The sequence below is a fragment of the Pholis gunnellus genome (assembly GCF_910591455.1).
Source record: "Pholis gunnellus genome assembly, chromosome: 14".
In the NCBI taxonomy this organism is placed as follows: Eukaryota; Metazoa; Chordata; class Actinopteri; order Perciformes; family Pholidae; genus Pholis; species Pholis gunnellus.
Window position 1 is genome coordinate 15,861,915 of NC_136541.1, and position 15,081 is coordinate 15,876,995.

The 15,081-nt window shown below is 46.9% G+C and overlaps 1 protein-coding gene across 1 annotated transcript in view; it reads right to left on the bottom strand.

The window, feature by feature from the left end:
- Positions 1-14,671, bottom strand: part of ptch2 (patched 2) — a gene marked incomplete at its 5' end in the record, with an annotated part of 29,308 nt that extends 14,637 nt beyond the window's left edge. Inside the window, 8 exons of the mRNA XM_079173533.1 lie at positions 13-134; positions 254-340; positions 455-563; positions 3,035-3,126; positions 3,227-3,296; positions 3,392-3,581; positions 12,654-12,846; positions 14,525-14,671. Of these exons, the coding sequence (XP_079029659.1) occupies positions 13-134; positions 254-340; positions 455-563; positions 3,035-3,126; positions 3,227-3,296; positions 3,392-3,581; positions 12,654-12,846; positions 14,525-14,671 (1,010 nt within the window). The remainder of the gene's footprint in view (positions 1-12; positions 135-253; positions 341-454; positions 564-3,034; positions 3,127-3,226; positions 3,297-3,391; positions 3,582-12,653; positions 12,847-14,524) is intronic.
- Positions 14,672-15,081: the final 410 nt, after the last annotated feature.

Below are 15,081 nucleotides of genomic sequence, written 5' to 3' on the forward strand. Positions count from 1 at the left end.
ATAAGCACACACCTCAGCAGAGCATCCTGGCTGCTCTTGACCCGCCCTCCCAGGATCAGCTCCTCCTGCCAGTGCATGAACTTCCGGCTGAAACCGTGGCAACCACCCTGGAGACGCCCGGCAATGTCAGGACTCTGAATGGACGAGCAGCAGCAGAGGAACGGAGGGAAAAAGACAGAGAAATACGTTAGCTGTTTGTTCTGTAACCTCTCTTTAGGACACGATGACATAATGAGATTATGTGTGAGTTTACCTCTCCTTGCTCCTTGTTGGGTGCACTGAGAGGGCAGTCGGGGTCTGAGGGGTCTAGACATGGCCTGTTCATGTAGGCATGTCCGACCTGAGGAATCAAACAACATTACTTTAGTTACTTAAGTCTCAGTATATAGAAAAAAGAATTGCAACTACAGTCTTTCATTCAGTATATCCGTCAGTCGGTATTTGCGTGTCCCACCTGGGCTTTGTCCAACATCTCCTTAAATCCTTCCAGCGAAGTGAACTGACTCAGCTCCTCCATCAGCTTGACTGGATCTAGATTCATCCACTGGATATCTGGCATACCCCTGGAGAGCAAAGACACACACACACACACACACGGTGAGCATCAACCCGAACATATTAGACAATAACTTGAAGAAGTAACTGTAAAATAGCTTGTATCACGTTGTGCCTGCGAGGCTGCATGGCTTTGCATTCCTGCCGATCTTTACTGTGCGCAGAAAAAAAAAAAAAAACAGTTTCACTCTGTCTCCCCGGTTGGGCCGGGCTACGCAGGAGGCTAGCTGCAGATACAGGATAAAATAGCGTTTATTATCCTGTTTCACGCTGCCACAATGCCTCAAGGAAAAGGCACGGTGGCTGCCTGCTCGCTTCCATTCCTCAATGTCCTGCACTGAGTCATAACGATTACGTCTGCCTCCCAAACGTCTTGATAAGGAGGGAGGGAAGGGGAAAGGTTGGGTGGATGGATGGGGAGGGAAATAGGTGAGGGATGAGAGGAGAAGCAACGGGGGAACTCTCACGTTGCTTCTTGTGTGATGTCCACAGACAAATCGACTGTACCGCCATCCTCCTTCTCCTTGAAATAAATTCATAATTTGTCTATAAATCCACTCTCAACTCTTTAAATGAACAGCTTTCTTGTGCTCGTGGCTTTTATAGTGTTCTTGCTGAAGGGACTAATGTCGAACTGGAGTGTTTTAAATGCCTTAACCAATGAGTTAGCATCAATTCACAGCTCGATATCCTGCTCTGGAAACTTGTTTTTGTTTCTACTTTCAGAATAACCAATCAATCCACTTTGATATTACTGATTGATGCTTCTTAAAAATCAAACAACCCCCACAAAATAAATAATATGCAACATTCTTTGCAAGATTTCACGATTCAGTGCAAGAAAACACTTAAGATGGACACGTTCTGCAGTGAGACAAAATAAGAAAGAAGACAGAAAAGAGATGGAAATAAAAGAATCCTAAATTATCTCAACTCTGAGCCCAATCTCCCTCCAATGGCTTATGAAGAGAGCTCCTCTCCTATTCCCACATACCAGGGTCCCTTTTGCTGCTGCTCGCAAAGACACACTCCTTTATCAGCTACTTTTTGCTTGAGTGAACCGGGCCTGGGCCCTTTTGTTTTTTCATAGATTGCTGCTCTTTGTTCTCCTAAGTTTTTTCTCTCTCTCACACTCACTCACTCTTCCTCCTTCTCTTTCCAAATCTGCCTCTCTCTCTCTCTCTCTCTCTCTCTCTCTCTCTCTCTCTCTCTCTCTCTCTCTCTCTCCATCTCACTCTTTTTTTGCATTTAAAACCAAAGCTGAAGTGAAGCGGAAGCTGAGGGGGGGTGGGGGGGGGCGATGGGGGGCTCGGGCCTCAGTGGCCACCACACATTCCCTCCAAAAAAAAAACTATTAATAAATAACAACAGATGCTGAACGCTTTGTGTGATTTGTCAGGAATACTTGGAAGACGTGTGAAGCATCAAAGACCCTCTTCTCCCTCCGTGCTCTGCTGGGAGATGCTACGGACGGGAATCTTGTGTTTGTTTCTGTATGTGCTGGCCTGTCATGCAACGTACCGCTGTCAGCACGGGACAGAAATACAAACAAATAATTTGTTTGCAAAGAAACATCTGCTATGACCTAAACTTCTTTTTATAAACTAAGGACTCAATTGAAATATCACTTTGAACGACCAAAAAAAAAAAAAGCTCTCTTTCAGTGAGTCAACTTCTCAAGAGAACCTCGTCCTGAAAAAAGACAAAAAAAAAAAACAGAATCTGCAAATGCCCAAACACGCCCAGACTCCACTGTTAACCGTCTTGTAGCTTCACTCTGTCTTTCTCGAGGGACTTGAGGCTTGAATACTGCCCATTTTATTTGTTGGACAACTTGGGAGCTGGGAGCCCGGGGCATTACCATGAGAATGCCGAGTGTTAGCCGTGAGCTGACAAAGCCGCCCCCCCCCCCCCCCCCCCCCCCCCCCCCCCCCCCCTCCCTCCTCCGGGGCCCCTGCACTGATGGACACTCACTCGTAAACTGAAAGAATGCTTACCATTGTCTGACCCAAAGGGCTCCCCTGCCACCACCACCACCACCACCACCACCACCACCGCAGCCGCCGCCGCCTCCCCGCCCTCCGTTCTACCAACCCACCACCCAGTTGCTTCTGCAGCCATCTCTCCTCTCTCTCTCTCTCTCTCTCTCTCTCTCCATCCCTCCCTCGTCCTCACTTTCTCCCTTTGAATTTCTCTGTCAGAACCCCCCCCCCCCCTTCCAGTCCCTCTCTGGGCCCTTAAAGAACTCTATTACTGACCGCCGCTGTCAGTCACAGCACTCACTGACCGAATACTGAAAGCCCAACTGTATGTCTCCATCGAGCATGTGTTAAAAGTTACGGAACTCTCCAAAAGCTCTAGTCTGCAACGCAAGTCAGGTGGAAGCAATGACAGCAAAGGGAGAGCCAAAACTTTCGATGAAATGTTTCAATGTGCAAAAAAGAGAAATGTACGTTGGGTCAAATATTAGAAGACTTACGGTAAATAGGCGGAGCCTCCCTGTAGTTTGGCCCCTTCCCAAAAACAGTCCAATGGGGTGATTATCATACAGGGGAATAGCTTGTCAATCATCTGGGATGAGGAAATAGAAAGGAAGCATGATTAAAGATCACAAACCAGGATGAAAATCGGTATATAGAGGAATAAAAAAATCGGTTTGTTGTGAACTCACCCTTTCAATCATGACATTTTCTATAATAGGAACTCCTGATTTATAGCATATTTTGTTCAGATCCCACGACCTACGAGAGAGAGAAAACATGTTATAATTGGCAGCCGTTGTTGTCGACACTCGATTCAAACTTTTTTTCACATAACTTGTCCGTGGTCCACTTACTTTCCAAACAGTGACACCTGGACCTTGCTGGCGGACAGGGCGGCTTCCATGTGAACCAGCAAAGCCTCCTGGGTAAGAATATTGGTGCCCTCTTCTTTAGGGGTCTGGATCAGCATCTGTGAGGTAAATACTGAGTCCTCTCCCTGCTTCTCCTTGGTGTAGCGAAGCTCCGTGCTCACCCGACTACCAGCTAGAAAACAAAGAATAAAGGGAAAATGAATACTGAATTCTCGAGATAGATAGATAGATAGATAGATAGATAGAGGTGCTGTATTATTCATACATTAGCACATATTTATACAAAGACACACACTCAATTAGATCCTATAACAAGGTGTGTTGCATGTGCATATATGCACACACACACACACTTACACAAGAACACACATACATATATCGACCAACGCCCTTGGCCCTCGCCAGTGTTGGTTTTGAAGGCACTTCACACAAGCCAGTGTCTGGCCAAGAGAAATGAGTAATACAGCTTCTCATTGGCTCCTTCTGTGAAACAGATGTGCCCTGTTCATTTGGAAAACCAGCCCTCTGATGCCCCCAAAACCCTCTGCCACTCTGCTCGGGGCAGGAGATATCCAGTTCGACATTTTGAGTACTCAAGAGAAAAGGCCACGATGAGAGGGAGGAGTGAAGAGTCGGTTAGGAGGGAACAGCCAGTGGCTGTGTAGGTACGGCACACAGATGCTCGGTGGTGAAACACATCAAATAACTTACAAGACATTCAAGAAAGGCAAATAGAAGAGAGAGATATTAGATGTCAAGAGGTGGTGATGAACAAAAAGCAGAGACAGAGAGAGGAGGAAAGAGAGAGAGAGAGAGAGAGAGAGAGAGAGAGAGAGAGAGAGAGAGAGAGAGAGAGAGATGTTGTGCTGTGCGGTGGACTCCAGCCCCCTAATTACAGGAGGTTGCCCTGAAAAGAGTTTGCCAGCCGGGGGGATCTGTGCCTGTGCCAAGTGGACATGAAACATGCCGCGCTGGATCACAGAGGGCCCGTCTGCCCCTCTCGCTGTCCCACTACATGACAACCCCAGAGAGAGAAAGAGAGGGAGGGGGGGGAGGATGGAGGAAGTTTGGAAACAAGGGCTACCTCCTTTTTAAATCTATCGCTCGTCACTCTCGTGCTCACCTTCCCTACGCTGCACTCAAACCTGACTGCATCTATTCTCCTCTCAACACTGTCCACTAATCCTGCCTCTTGTCTTTCTCTCCGTCCGTCTCCCTCTTCCTTTCTTTCTTTCTCTCTCTCTCTCTCTCTCTCTCTCTCTCTCTTCCCCTCACACTCTCTGCACCTCCCCCAGCCTGGAGCAGGCTCCTATAATTGATGGGGAGAAAAAGAAAAAACAAACTATTCAGCCTCCGCCGCAAAAGTGTGAGATCAGGTTAGAACTGTGGGCCTCGGAGACGCAGTCCAATATTTCTAGGCTGCGCTTTCAAGGCTTTAATTACCTACGCACGGGGCTTCAGAATATAAGGTCGCCTCATTTATTTGCAGACAAGGGTGTCTATTTGTTTTAAGTGTCTGGCTCAGTCCATCCCAAAAAAGAGAAAGAAAACAACTCAAAATGATCTCGCTGGGTAACTTTTGCACATCTGGTCCTTCAAAAAAAAGTTTAAGTCGAGAAGAAGAATATCCTCACTCTTGTATTTGAGAAATAAAGAGTTTATTTAACATTCATTTCCACACTGTCACGTACGAGTCAAGAACCGGACTCGGGGTAAAGAACCGGTGCTTAGAGGTATACAGTTCTCCTCGGCTCCGCTCAGTTTCCTTGCCACACAGATTTCCAATAAAAAAAAAAAAGGCTACTACAAAATGAAGCCCTTTCCGTCCGTGGACCTCTTTGACATCTGTTAAACCTTTTTTGACGTTTCGTATGTTAACCTCTGCAGTGTGGGGTTTTGATCCCAACAGGAACTGGGTGGCTCGGAGAGACTCTGGCTCTGTAATTACAGGCCTCCTGAAGTAAATTATAGCTATTTGTGTCTCGTTCCTCCCATCTGGACCACCCAGGCAGCCAGTCCTCTCTCTCTTCTCTCTCTCTCTCTCTCTCTCTCTCTCTCTCTCTCGCGCTCTCTTTCTCGCCTTCTCTCCTCAACCCCTGGTCCGGCCCCAACCACCCAACTCTGAGCTTCGCGACTTTTCTGCTCAGTTCAGCTCTGTTCAGCTTACCGCTCGCTCCAGAAGGAACCTTGTCCTTTCTTGTCTTATCTGTCTTTCCATGGTTTTTCTCCCCCCCCCCCCCCTCTTTATCCTTTTCTACTTCTTTTCTCTTTCTCACTCTTTTTCAATCCCCCTACCCTCTCTCCCTGCGCTCAGCCTTAAAGAGACAGTTCCTGGAAATTGTTCCCACCCTGGGAAGAAAGCGCCTTTGAGTGTGGAAACCCGGCGCTTCAACACCCCGGCGGCTGCTAATTTTACTACATGAGCAATTTTCATGAAACATGAAATATGAGTCCGTGTTTGTCAACACGATAAAAATATGGGGGGGAGGGGGGGGGGGGTCACAAAATAATTATAACTCTTTCTAAATCACATCCATGGTTCTTTCATTGGATGTTTTTTTGAGAAACTCTGAAGAATCTTTGCACACAACTCGACTTGCTGGGTGCAACATGTGAATTCATTTAGCTTCACCACTAAAGGCACTTTCACAACAGTTACGACACTGGGAGAGAGAAAAAGCGAATGAAAAACGTCACAACAAGCCCTGACATGGTTTCATGGCTGTGTGTACGGATATAATGCCTGTATGAATGTGTGTGTGAGTGTGCGTGTGTGTGTGTGTGTGTGTGTGTGTGTGTGTGTGTGTGCGCGCGCACCGGTTTAAACACTGGACTCTGTCTCCACCAAACCCAGTCATTTCCTCTCCACCTGACCCTTCCATTTCCAAAAAGCCGAACACCCAGAATCCCCTAACTCTCTGAAAATATGTGCGGCTTCTCACATCTGGCTGCTGGGACGGAGGCAGTGCCATCTTTAAAGTGCTGCGCCTCAAACGCATTCTATTTTATTCTATTCTGTCTTCGGTGGCTTATAGGCCTAGTCCCAGTTCCAGGCCATGCTAGGTCAGACCAGGCCACCTTCAAAGTTCAGTGTGGTAGATTAGCTGGATTAGGGGGCCTCTGAAAGGCCCCACGCTGCTATGGAGGAAGACCCAAGACGAAGAGGGCTGAAAGTGACATGTATGCTTTTACCTGCTACACAGTGCATTGGATTTGACCCTTTCCTGATTTACACAGCACGTCAACATGAGGAGCACTGAACTACTTCTATACAGGACCTCCTTTAATAAAATATAGATTAAAGGGAAAAAGAGGTCTGCTCACAACAGAGTAGCAACAATATGAAAAAGGACAGAAAGTCATTCCTCGGCTGCCATTTATATGCATCATTTACTTTTTCTCTCAGATGCTTTTTTCCAATAGAGGTCCTTTATTTCCTCTTGATTTACAGCAAAGGAGCCAAATAAGTAACTCATTCTCTTGGCCTGGCACCCAGCGTCACAAAAAAAACGTCCTTTTGTCACTTGTGGACCCACCAGAATCAGGACTGTGCCCCACTCTGGGTCCTCAGCCCGGCCCTGCCCTATGGCGTTCCCCTAGCCAGGGCACTGCCGAATGCGGGCTGCCCCCAGCAGATGGGCCGTTCCTCCATACAATCCTTCAGCGCTGCAGCTCCAGTCTGAATGCAGACCCTTTTGTCATTCAACCCCTTCAATTTCTTTCAGATGTTTCCCAACAAACAGCAGAATAAAATAAAAGAGGGAACGTTCTTTTTTTTTTTTTTTTTTTCACAACAAAAGCAAATGGACCAAAACTTTCCCAGCCTGTAAAACAATGGCTGTGGGAGGGTGAGGCTGGCACTTTGGTATCTTACCTATAGAAATACAGTCTGTGTGTGTGCGTGTTTTTGTCTTCACACGCACGCTTGTTTCTGTTCATTAATCGTCCGGGACAGTTGTGTTATTTTAGGAGGAGAAAACCCTAATTGATGTGCGAGCATGAGAAAACTAAATTGATCAGCTTCAATGTGTTTAAATCATGCAGCTCCCACCATCACCAAATAAAAAAAATAAAAAACTGCCCCGAGATCACACCTTAAAAACAGCATAAAACAGCGAAAACAACATGAAAAATCAGTTTCACTTACATTCTATTCAGATGTGCCAGTGGTGTTAGCCACCACACATAAATTTCCACCAGGGTTGGCATTTAGGCACTTTCTATTTCCATATGTATAGGCTTGCCTCTGCTAATTATGCTAATCATGGGCAGAGTTGGCCACTGTGAAAAATAGTCACATTAGACACTCCACTGACCGCTAATACTGCTTAATGTGTGGTTGAAACATACATTCATCCCGGCCTGAAAGGCAAAATTTTTCCACGTTGCTGGTCTCATTCAGCCGAGAAATGAATTTATCGAGCCCCGAGAACCCATTTCTTTTTTTTCCCCCTCCCAAGTGCCGAGGAAGTGTTGAGGCTCTCTCCGTCTCCCTCACCCTTTACTTTTTTTATACTTTCATGGTGTAAAGACAGAAGCAAATGGTGCAAACTCTGAGGTGACTGGTGCCGCTTTATTTCGCGCAGACCAAAGACAAAGGTCGCTCTTCAGCCGGGAAAGAAAGGGCTCCACGCTATATTGATTGCGTTTTCATTATTCCGTCTTCAGTTGCATTGCAGCCTTTCTCCGTATACTGCATTCAGTGTCACGGTGACTGACAGTCCGGTGACCTTTTTTTAATAAAAAAAAAAAAAAAAGCTTTGGCACCAAAATAACCATTCAATGTGTGTTTTATGTTATCGCTGTAAATGTGGCCACCTGGTGAATACTTTTAGTTTTAACATTGCTACTTCAAAAAAAAACAAATAGGTAGGGAGCAGTCAGTGTGCCTCCTGCATCATGGAGGCCATGTGTCTGTCATATGCACATGTATCTGTAGCTGCTCAATGTGTGTTGATTTGTTGGAGGGTGGTCTTGGTCTGACTGTTGAAGAGTGTGTGTGTGTGTGTGTTGGGGGGGGGTGCTGAAAAAAGGGATGGAACGAGGGGGACTTGGATTGAAGGATGGCGGGAAGGAGGGGGGGGGGGGGGGGGGGGGTGAAATAAACATTTAGAAGTGACCCAGGTTGACTCTGGTCTTGTTTGTTCTCTCTACCAGTGAGGTCCCGGGCCCTGAGCGCTGGGAGTTTATTTATCTAGCTGGGGCACCACCGCGCACTATTCACCTCCAATAATGCCTCATAGAGCTCCCTTTCTCTGTCTGAACTGGGGCGCTGTGTGCGCTCCAATGAATTATAGCATTTACCTGCTGTGCCGCTCCGAGGTTTGTTTAGAGAAACCGCTCCAAACACCCAAAATGCCCACGCGTGCATTCGCTCATTTACGCAAACTCAGACGTCGTCGCTCGCTCTCTCTCTCTCTCTCTCTCTCTCTCATCCGGGCTCTCTTTTTAATCAATACACTTCTTGGTCTGATTCCATTGCTAGCTGGCTAAGCTAGTCTCTATGCATTCACGTTACGGGGACCGTGTACGGTCTCGGCCTCCCCCTTTTCCTATCCTCTGTCTACATGGCCTCTTTATGGGACATGTGGTGCGCCTGCTATCCGGATAGGCCCTGTCTCGCTGCACTCATATTTGGACAGCTTGAGTATGTGTACATGTCTGTCATGCCTCACCCAAACTCTGCCAAGAAGAATGAGTTTGGTTAACGTGAGAGTAAACACCGCCACTTTTACACGGAGGCCATTTCTATCGTCTCAAACATCCAAACAAGCTTTTCAAATGGGCCTTTGTCAAAAACAAAAAAAAAAACATGATCTGAGCTGAAAAGTCTTAAAGGTCTGATACAAGACTTGAAACAATTATCGTGACGCGTTGCAAAAATAAATCATTTAGTAGTAAAAATGTCAAGCGACCCTCTCTCTCATAGAGTCTCACGGTCCTTTATGGTGGAAGAAAGACATGCATGAGACAGTCTCACACTTGATTGTTTGTTCAAGTGAGACAAGCAAAAACATGGGCAAGAAAAAGCTAGCCGTAAAACTTCCGCCCTGTTCCTGCCCCAACCCCCTCAACGCCTGCTCTCATCCCTCTCTTCTTCCTGCACCTTTTTTTTTTTTTTTTACGATCTCTCTCTTTTCTGCTTGTGGACAATACAGACTGGGTGACACGTTCCCCCGGCTCACACGCTCAAAGGTGGGCAGGCTGTATAAGCATAAACGGTGTAGGACGGCGTGATGTATGTTTACAGCATGCAGAGCTTCATTTGCCCTGAGAAATGAAACACAGATTCAGGCACCTTTTAGATGATATGCGTCGCTGAGGGAATAATGGAAACATCCCGTAGTCGTGTTCCTCCCTCACGTCTTCAGACACTTTTCAAAAAAAAAAACTATGGGTGATGTCTGTCTCAGAGTGACCGAGCAGTAAGCTAGAAATAATCCCCCTGTCAGACCAAACACCCTGATACTGTGGCTTTTATTCCCACCTACACAGGTGGGAGGAATGAAGGCATGATTAACCCTTTTACTCTTTTGTTGCATGCCCCCCCCCCCCCCCTCCCTCGCAAATGCACAAGAATCCTGAAGGCAAACAGAGAGGAAACGAATAAAGGCCGCATACGGTGGAAGTATGTCTGCTTAGGAACGCAGGTACAGACACTGACTTCCCACAACCTCCCTATTCTGTCTACTCTCTCTAGACAGACTCCACTGCTGTGCTCCGCTTCACAGTGTTTTGGTCCTGTAGGAGGGGAGGAAGCAATTAAAAAAGACCTGGTGGCCTGACTTCACAGAGCAGGCAGGCAGGCAGACAGACAGACAGGTAGAAATATAAACAGACATACACAAAGCATAAGCAGACAGACAGTTAGGAAATTCAGGCGGGCAGACAGACGGCTCGGCAGGCTGTACACACCAAAGGTGGCAAAGATGACAAGTGCGTGTGTGTGCGTGTTTATGTATGCGTGGGAGCAAGCTCTGGTATGAATATATGATAGGAAGCATATGCCCCTAACACATTCACACACACACACACACACACACACACACACACACACACACACAGTTTACACCACTGGCATTGTTAACACATACGGTGTCAATTCACAGCTAGTTTATTCTGAACAAATGAGGAGACAAAGTGGGAAGGCTGTGTTTATGCTGCAATCTGATAGATTAAACACATGAGAAGTAAAAATGTCTCCTAAATTAAGAAATATACAGAAAACACAATCTAATACAACTTAAAAACTAATGTAGAAAAACGTTTTAAGGCTCTTAATATGACATCAGCTGTCTCATTTGAGGGAATATCATTCCTGCTTCGTTCTGCTTATGTGCAACGGGGCATGTGTGTGTGTGTGTGTGTGTGTTTCTGTGTTTGTGTGTGTGTATGAGAGAGAGAGAGAGAGAGAGAGAGAGAGAGAACTAACCTCTCCTTGTTACCGAACCACTTTACTCTCCATTGAGGCCCTAGCAGCTTTGTCAATGGGCTATTGGTGGAAACAAGGCAGGCAGAAACTTTAGAAACATGGCCACGGCCTCTTAAAGGCACAGCATTCCTTTTCAGCCCCCCTTGTTCAACTCTCTCAATCCCGCAGCAAAACAACTGGCACACAAACATCTAAACATCTCCTTTAAGAGATGGATCTGCCAATTAGCTCAAGAGGTAATCCTGAAGCTTTACACTAACCAGAAAGAAACCAAAGAAGAAGAAAAAAAGAGAGACTGTGGAAATTCAAACTCTTGTTGCCTGCCTTTGTTGCAAATTCAGGCTTTTGAAACGTCACGCTAATTATCTCAGAGACTACATTTACAGAGATTGGTTTTTTTTGTTGTTGTTGTTATTATTGTGCCTGATACTGGAAATCTTTTTAATTCCCGTGCGTTTGAAGCGCACAGCCTCCAAACACTTCTCCTGACGCCAGCAGCAGCGTGTGATTGCTCAAACACCTCCGCACAGCTCCTGTGGGAGCCGCCTGTCCCCGTCCTCTAGTGACATGGTGGGCTTAAAAAACCCCATAGAGTCTGTTTATATTCACCAACTGCTGTAGCGCTTTTAGAGTGTGCAAAACAGGTGGGTAAACTTCAGCTGCATTCACTTATATTTTTTCTTCTCGTGAGGAGGAGGAGGAGGAGGAGGGGGAGGGGGGGGGGGGGGGGGGTGGGAGGAGGGAGGGGGGTTTCAGGGAGGTGGTGCCTGCTTGCCTGCCTGCCTGCCTGCTTGCCTCTTGTTGAATGGAATCCAAGAATAGTTAGGGACCACACAGGGAGGTGAGGGGGGGAGGGGTCAGAGCCCTCAAAGATGGCTAACCATTCACACAGTCCATCTGCTGCGGGGATCAGCCCCGGCACTGAAAGCCTGGGGGTTTAAAAGGAATTTGGCCAATGTGAAAAACCAAATAAAGCGGCCGCTACCCCTGAAAATGTACCGATCACCTAAATCTAAAAATGCTCTAAGAGAGCGGTGTCAAATCTAAAGGTTTGTGAGTCAGCGCAGAATCATAAACACAGCCGTGCAGAAAGGACAAGCGGCAGATAGTCAGTGTGTGTGTGTGTGTGTGTGTGTGTGTGTGTGTGTGTGTGTGTGTGAGAGAGACAGAAGAGGGACTATTGTAATGCAGTCCTGTGTTTGAGTTTCTCAGGTAAACTGTGATTTAGTGAGACATGAGCGACCTGCACTGAGCACAGAGTAAAACATGCAGCACAATCCCATCCACAACACACAGGAAACAGAGAAGCAAAACAATTAATACTCTATCTACAAGCTTCTTGGTTACTTGTGTTCCTTCTATACAGAGATGATGGCGTTGATAATTCTACACATCCAGACAAACATAAAACAACTTAAAACCGGCTCACACACATCTTATTCCTTGCTGCTTTAGTCTAGATTTCAGGCAGACAGGCAGTCAGTCTATCAGTCACTGAACACTCCCATGGCACTGAGATGACACTTAACACGGCCACCCTGCATCTTCCCAGCAGCCACTATTGTCATTCAAACTCCATGTTAAACCCAGTGGGGGAAAACAAGCTCATGAAAACGTACAAACTTCTCCCAGCTGAATATTCGGAACAGAAAGTCAGTAAATCCAGCCACGAAAGCCTGCACTGAACTCACAACGGCCATGCCACCTGAAGGATATAGCGATGGTGTGTTTGCGTGAGCAATCAGCAAACAACACCAGAGTCCTTCACGAGAACGCCGCTCAAAAGACAAGGAGAAATATCTTGAAACTCACCTTCCACCCACAGCTGCTCGATGTCCGTTTCGATGGCTGCGACCCGGAGTCCCACAGACAGAGCCCCGAACACTAAGAGTCCAATAAAGAGCACCTTCCCACAGTGCCTCTGGATGTGGCAGCCCAGAGAGAACAGGAGGGCCTGGAACCTCGCCCGGATCCACAGAGGGGCTTTCTGACCTACCGCCTTACCCTGGATTCGAAGAAGCAGGAGGGAAAGGGACAGAGTTATTATCAGCGTTGCCACACATGAGCAATGCTTCATTGCACAACTGTCCACAAAGGCAGCATATAGCTTGTAATCTCTATCTGTGTCACAAGTGTGAAGAATATGTGAAGCGTGTAGTGACTACTTGCATCCAAGACACTGGATTGCACATGCATCAGTATATACAGAGAGAGAGAGAGAGAGAGAGAGAGGCGTCTTTCTGTGGAATTTGAGGTGAAGCCTTGTATAACGCGATGACAAGCGAAGGTGCGAACTCGCTGTAGCCACAGATTCGATGCCGGTGCTGTCATATACCCCCGAAAGAGTGTGTGCTGTCAGATTCCTGCTAAAACACTCATGTCTACCGCCTGAACTGCAGCGCAGACACCAGGCAGGATCTCCACATCTGAGGTGATCTAAACTGCACGGTTGAAGGCAACAATTTTGTACTAATGGCAACTTTTCAGGGAAACTAATTCCTAATAGTTTAAAAAGACAACTTCAATGAAAAAGAGCTTAAAAACACAATGTGCACTAACACAGAACAAACCCAGGACTTAATGGGAGCTACATAGTGACAATTTAGATTATAGCTGCAGTTTAAGAAAATCAACAACACTGTCTTATCAAAAAAGGTGTCACTCTGTATTAGGCACCTTTATAATCTGGTGTTTATTGCAAGAGCAGTACAAGGTTATCATCATGTGTGCACTGCTGTAAAATAGACTATTGGTGGTTAACTATTACATCAGTATAAACTAATACTAGAGTGTAATCTGACAGCTATTTCCCTGCAGTAATCTACAATATACCGTTTTTTTTTTTTTCTCTCCCCTCTAATTTGCAAACTATTTGTCAGCCTCTCGGCCGTTCAGTCCCCCCGGTGCTACAAATGTCACCGCTGCAGGAGAGACATCGCACTGGTGTTGTGGTTTCTCTCAGCAGTGCTGAAACACGTCCAAGCATCCGGGCGGTCCAAAGATGCTTTGTCAGATCAAACTCAATCAGTGAATTCCTTCACAGGACCCACCACATTTCCAAACAGACCGCGGGCCAGTGCGCTCTCCGCCTGCTGCACAAAGCCAAAAAAACACGCACAACACGGGGCTGCGATACGGGAACAAACCCCTCACCCACTCCCTCTCCCTCCCGGTTGGCATTAACAACATACATGAATGAGAGAGAGAGAGAGAGAGAAAGAGAGGGAGGGAGAGAGAGAGAGACTGGTGTCCAGCAACGTTAACGTGCTGCCAAAACGTGAAACTCTTAAGTTGTTATCACTTTATTCCAGGGGAGGGTTCCCAAAAATGTCACGCGAGCTGAGCCTTCAAACGGGGTTTTGTCCCATTAAACACAAACTATTTATGTTTCCTATACCAACCTCTGGTGACAATCTCTACACTGTTTTCGGTAAATGATAAACCGTTTAACTGAACCACTCCTGGGTTTCGCTGTCGTCTCCCTCGGGGAGCTCCGGTGGTCCCCGGATCCCGGTCAGGGAGCTGCTGCGTCAGCCCACCCCGACACATTCCCACATGCGATTAGATAACGGCTAAATCAAAAAGCTGCCTCTGAAGACGTTTCGTTCACATTTTTGAATGGAAAGCTGCAACCCCATATTAAAAAAACATAAATCCACGCTACACCGCGGGCGTCGCATCACCTTTGAGATCTGTTTAAGTGCGAAAGCAGCGTGGCAGTAGCTGGGTCTCCGGAGCACGTCTGGGTTCGCGGGCGGCTGGGAGCGCGTATAACTCGGGGGTAAATCTCCATAGACGCCGGCCCCTGGGACCCCGCGATCCGAGGCCATAGTCCAAAAGGGGGCGAACGGGGGGCGCTGAGCGGTGTGAATCGGTGCGAGTTCAGTAGAAACGACAATAATCCAACATAGAAGGGGAGCGCATCCAGCACCGCCGGCGACAAGTTGGAGGGACGTCTTCTAGTCTTCCCTGGAGGAGCCAAACAAGTCTCGAAACTCCATCCCAACATTATGCGCCGAAATCCGTAAAGATCCCTCAGTCTTCATTCGTCCCGGTAGTTGGTGAAACGACGTCTCAGAGAGGGAGTAGTAGTAGTAGTAGTAGTAGCCTAGTAGTAGTAGTAGTAGTAGTGGTAGTGGTAGCCTAAGTCTGAGCCGTCCGTGTCAAGTCTAACTCCGATCCCGTAGCGGTAACATTTGGAGAAGTTCGCCTCTCGGCAAATCCTGAAAAGGGAGGTTTG